The 5460-nt window shown below is 49.0% G+C and overlaps 1 protein-coding gene across 1 annotated transcript in view; it reads left to right on the top strand.

Moving 5' to 3' along the window:
- Positions 1-262: 262 nt before the first annotated feature.
- Positions 263-5460, top strand: part of ITM2C (integral membrane protein 2C) — a 6586-nt gene continuing 1388 nt past the window's right edge. Inside the window, exons 1-4 of the mRNA XM_009876398.1 lie at positions 263-394; positions 2060-2248; positions 2561-2671; positions 5246-5396. Of these exons, the coding sequence (XP_009874700.1) occupies positions 320-394; positions 2060-2248; positions 2561-2671; positions 5246-5396 (526 nt within the window). The 5' untranslated portion in view covers positions 263-319. The remainder of the gene's footprint in view (positions 395-2059; positions 2249-2560; positions 2672-5245; positions 5397-5460) is intronic.

Below are 5460 nucleotides of genomic sequence, written 5' to 3'. Positions count from 1 at the left end.
TGAGCAGTTGTTGGGAAGTGGAGTAGGCATATATGTGTATATGTTCACACACACATCTTTTTTAAAATATAAATATATACGATTGTGTTGCTTCAGGACATGGTTTAGTGGTCATGGTAGTTTTGGGTAGATTGTTGGACTAGCTGATCTCAGAGGTCTTTTCCAACACCACAAACACAGGCCTTTGCATAGAACAGCTGGTTTTCTGATCCCTTGCAGCAGCAGCTTGACTGATGCTCTTGTTTTTATCTCGTAGGAGGAGCCGGCTCCCGCCGTGCAGGGCCGGAGGTCATCGCTCAGCTGGGTGTGCTACCTGACCATGGGTCTCCTCGTCCTGCTCCTGGGCTTGGTCTTTGCGTCGATGTATGTGTACAGATACTTCTTCATCCCCCAGGTAGGGGCGAGTCGGGAAGGACTGCTGGCTTTTCAACCTTTGAAAGAGGTGCTGCTGCTATTTATTGCTTTGCACCACAGTAACCCAGGAGCCAGTCCTCCGGGCACTGCAGGCGAGGCATGTCTTACATGGTAAGCTCAGGCTCACCTCCATGCCGACTGCAAGGAAAAGCCATCCAGAAATCTCTCTCTTTGCCTCCCTTGTGGCTTTTTTTTTGTTTGCTTGCCTTTTTTTTTTACTTTATAAAAATATCCTGCCAGTTCTACCTTTATACCTGACATCAGTGCTGTCAAGAGTAAGGTGCCTTGTTGTGAGGGTAGAGCAAGTCCTTCGGAGAGCAGAGAGGTATAAGCAAGGGAACAGCTTTTTGCAGTAGGTTTGTGTTTTTTTTTTTACATGCCTTGGCACAGTAAAACTCTGTAGGTGTAACAAAAATAGGTGCTGCTATTAATAAAGCAAGCGGAGAAGTGAGAAGTAGGAGGTGGTATGGAAGGTGAGTCCTCGACCTGCATTAAATTCTACACCTCTTCCTCCACATAGTCTTTGCAAAGCCTGGCCCAACCGAGGTGCTGGGGCTGGCAGCGTTGCAGTGGGTTGGAGTATAGGGAGTGAGACAGGGCAGAGCTGCTTTTAAAGGAGGAAACTGCTGAGCTCAGTGGCTTGCTGAGCATTTTTTAGCCAAGAAACCCCAGAGTGCTGATCTGCACTGAAGCCCTCGTTCTGCTGCAGAGCAGCTATTAGTGAATGAGTTCTCCCAGGACTGCCGGCTGCCTTCGCCGCTGCAGCCGGCACTTACCCACTCAGCAGTATAATCTTTTTATACACTCCGTAAATTTTCTTGCTGTCAAATTAATTTGCAATCTTTGTTTTAAAATACATGGAGGCTTAATTACCCGTGCCCATTTATGCCTGATCTGGAAAATGACAACCGTAGGGATGCTCAGCCCTCCCGCACATCGCCGTGCTGGGGTGCTGGCACCCCAGTGCAGGGCTTTTGGGGTAGACACTTCCTTAGGAGAAGCTGGCACTGAGGTTGTCAGTCCGTCACTCGGTCTGTTACCTATCCTTGTCGCATGCTGAACGGCGCTGGGAAACGCTTGCTGGTCCGTTTGAGGCCACCAGTTGTCACCCCAACTGCCTACCTGCGATCCCAAATGACAGCTCGTACACAATTACACAGAACAAAGCCTTTCAACAGGATCAGAGGAGCTTTGGGGACCAAGGCAATGGGGCCTCTACGTCTCAGTCTCCAAAGGTGCTTCGTTTTGGTGCATTTGGCATTTTAGAAATGATACTTATGTAGAAAAAGGCAGTCACTGGAAACTGTGCCTATGGAAGCATGTGAACAGCCTGATTAGGAAATGTAAGAGCCTGCAGGCAGTCAGTTTGCCTTTCTGCATTTACCCCTCGTGAAATCCCACAGGTAATCCTTTACTCCCTTTGGACTTGGCTAGCAGAAAGGGAGACGTGGTCCTTTCACAAGGGTGTTTTGCACCAGATTCATCAGGAAGGGTTTCAGGTAAAAAGACCGATCCTGAAATGTACTCAAGCATCTGTTTGAAAAGGGTGTTTTTACGCAGTAGGGGTATGTTTCTCGCTGTGTTTGCTGTAGTTGTTAGGGGGGTGTACAAGTGCTGTACCTCCACTTGGATCTCATCCCCACAGCTGCCCCGCAAGAGCGTGTTTCGCTGCGGTCTCCTTTACGAAGACTCGCTGTATTCGCCCTTCAAAGAGCAGCTGGAGTTGCATGAAGACATCAAGATTTACATTGAGGAGAACTACGAGCAGATCAACGTCCCAGTGCCCCAGTTTGGAGGGAGCGACCCTGCAGATATCATCCATGATTTCCAGCGAGTAAGGGGCTCGTGGGGCCTTTGGGGGTGTAGCACACCGCTGAGCTGGGGTGCACCAACTCAGTGTTCAGGGCCCAGCACCATCGCTGTTGTCACATATGTCAGTGATGATCTTACTACCAAGCCGTCCTCCTTCTCGGAGCCCTCTCTGAGTTTTTCCAATATGCTTGTCTTGCTCGTAGGGACGTCCTTTGACAGGCTTGTTTAAAGCAGTTTCTTGTCTTTCCCCGATTATTCCCTCTTTTCACCCCTTTTCACAGCCCCATTTCATTGCGAAGGGCTCAATTCCTTAATTTCTGTTCTTGGAACGCAGGGTCTGACAGCTTATCATGACATAACGCTGGATAAATGCTACGTCATCGAGCTGAACACCACTATCGTGATGCCTCCTCGCAACCTGTGGGAGCTGCTCGTGAACGTGAAGGTACAGCCACGGTCCTGCTGATTTGGCATGTTTGTCTTGAGCTGGCTCGTGGGTGCCAGCTGGAAGCTCACGGGAAATAAAATCTGCTGTGTCTGTGGAAGTAAGCCTTGGCCCTGCCTGAGCTGAGTCTACACGCAGAGCGAAGGCTTCAGCAGCTTTAGCTGAAATACTCATTTTGGAGACAGCACGGTGATGTTGGCATGTTGGAACAACCTGGCCAGGGTGACACAGAGAAGCAGCAGGTTTCTTCCCCTTGGTGTTCACTGATTGTAGGAATCAGGGAAAAAAAGAAAAAAAAAAAAATCCCTCCTTTCACTCTTGCTGTAGTTACCACTGCAGTTTGCCATTTGCAGAGCTGTCAGTGTCCCCTGGGGAGTACTAGACCTTCAGCTTTCACTCCTTTGGGGGAAGGAATCTGTGCCGCCCTCCCTGCTGTGCCATGAGCTGCAACCCCAGGCTTAGGCTCCTGTAGTTTTGCTCACAGCTGGCATTAATTTGGTTTAGTACCAGCAGTTTTGTTCACTTTAGAAGCCCATGCTGCTGTTGCCGTGACTGAAAGCAGTCTTCTTAAAATAGAGTACTATTTAATCTTAACAGCAGGAAAAAACCCCAGGATTTTTAAGACTGCAGAAGGTGCATATCTGTCTCAATCTTTTGCGGGTAAAGCAAAGCAGTGAGCCTGTGTCTTACACGCCCTTTTGTGAGGGTCTATTTAAAAGAAAAGGAAAAAAATCCCACAAAATCAATCTAACTCCCACTCTTTCTTAAATTCCCTTTGTTCACTTGCTGCTGTGTGCGGTGTGATGAACTTTGTAGGGGTTAAGCTCAGAGGCAAAAGGTTGTGCCTTGAGAGATGCCTGATCTCCTAGTCCTCCTCAAACTCCCGTTTTTGTTCCTAGCAGTCCTCCCAATTTCACGCTCTGTGACCATCTGGCAAATGTGCTGGGAACCCTGCTGGGATACAACACACAGTTACTTACAACTCGCTCCAAACCAGCCACAGCTTCTGACCGTGGCAGGTGACCAGTCCCTGGGGCAGAGGGAAATGGAAAAGGCAGGATCGCACAAGCTGACAGGAGAGCCCCAGAAAAAAACCTGAGAGGTTGGGAATGCCAGTCATATCCTAAAATAAGAGATGTAAAACCACAGCCGATGAAAATAATGCTTTCTCTTTCTTAGAAATTAAATTTAAAAGAGTATAAAGATGCAGTTCAAATGGCCTTATGTGTTTAGTTCTTTAGATACAGAGCAGATGTGGGCTTTAATAGCTTTCTGGTTATTGGAATGGCTGAAGTGTCTAATCTGCCTATGGAGGCTTTAACGTGCACCTTGGAGGCATTGGTTTTAAGTGTTTAGCTTGGTCTTGAGCTCAGAAAAGGCTTTTTGCCATGAGAACAAAAACAGTGGAACAGGCTGCCCAGGTAGGTTGCGCTGCCTCCTTGAAATCCTTGGAGGTTTTCAGGTTGGATAAAGCCCTGAGGAACCTGGTCTGATGTTGGAGCCGCCTCTGCTGTGAGCAAGAAGATGTGACCGGAGACCACCTGAGGTCCCTCCCCAGCTGAATTACCCCGTGATCCCCAGGCACAGCCTTGCTGATGGCCTGTGTCAGGCAGAGAGGGCAGTTTCCTCCCCGCGGCGGGAGACCTTCACCCCCTGCCGATTTGGCCCCGGGCTCTGAAGGGCTCCTGTTTGGATGCCGGATGGTCCTTGGACTTGGAGAGTTTTTGCCTTGCTCCTCTTTGCACGTCCTTCTGCCTTCTCTGCACCTCTGAATCCAGTCAAGTCCCTAATGCACGAGACCCACCTGAAAGCTATCGGTTCTGGCTGCTTCGGCTGCCCACAGCTATTTCAATCTAAAACAACGAAGCAACTGGTTTGTGTGCAAGTGTCTCTCTAAACTGTGTTGCCAAGTCGAGGATATGGCAAATCCTGAGCCCCAGCCCCAGGTGTTAATGTGACAGCTCCTGCCAGTAACTGCACGTATCACATGCCCTCTGCTGCACTCTCCCACCAAGAATCAATAATTGAATTTCTTGCAGAACTGTTGTGTTAGTGTAGTACAAATTTCCATTAATAGTCTAGTCCTCCAGCATTAGAGGAGAGCTTTATTGATCCGGTGGGGCTCTGCCAGTCCGACAGCACGGCACTAAGTTAAGACAGCGTGTTTCTAGGTACATCTCTATGGAGATAACTAGGCCTGTGGTGGAAGCTGAAGAGGTGATATTTGGAATTGCGCTGTTGTTAATTGCTTTTGCCCCGGATTGTATTTATATTGACTGGTTCTTTTATTTCTTTGACTCTTCTTAAGTGAAAGGAACCAGAGGTGAGTCTCTGCTTGATGGCCTGGTTAGCATCCAGACTGCTCAGCAGGTCTCCCCAGCTAGTAGTAGGGCACAGTTTATTGCAAGGACAGGGAACCACGTTAACCAGCCTCAGAAGGTGGACTTGGAGCCTTCAAGTAGTGCGTTTTCCACAGTTTAGCTTTCCTTGGTGCTCTGGGTCAGACAATTCCGTTTGAGGAAGAGATCGCAGCGCCGTTTGTGCTTTGTTTTGGTGGAAAATGTATCATTTCAGAAAGGGACGTACCTGCCTCAGACGTACATCATCCAAGAGGAGATGATCGCGACCGAGCACGTCAGCGACATGGAGCAGCTCGGCTCCTTCATCTACCGCCTCTGCAGCGGCAAGGAGACCTACAGGCTGAAGCGGAGGAGCGCGAGGAGACGTAAGAGCCCTGACGTGTTCTGCTGTCCTAACTCACTTTCCTCTCACATCCCAGTGGTTATTCC

This window comes from Apaloderma vittatum, unplaced genomic scaffold, assembly GCF_000703405.1.
Source record: "Apaloderma vittatum isolate BGI_N311 unplaced genomic scaffold, ASM70340v1 scaffold15879, whole genome shotgun sequence".
NCBI classification, from domain to species: domain Eukaryota; kingdom Metazoa; phylum Chordata; class Aves; order Trogoniformes; family Trogonidae; genus Apaloderma; species Apaloderma vittatum.
Note: the sequence above shows the minus strand (reverse complement) of the source record. Positions and strands in the feature narration are given on the sequence as shown.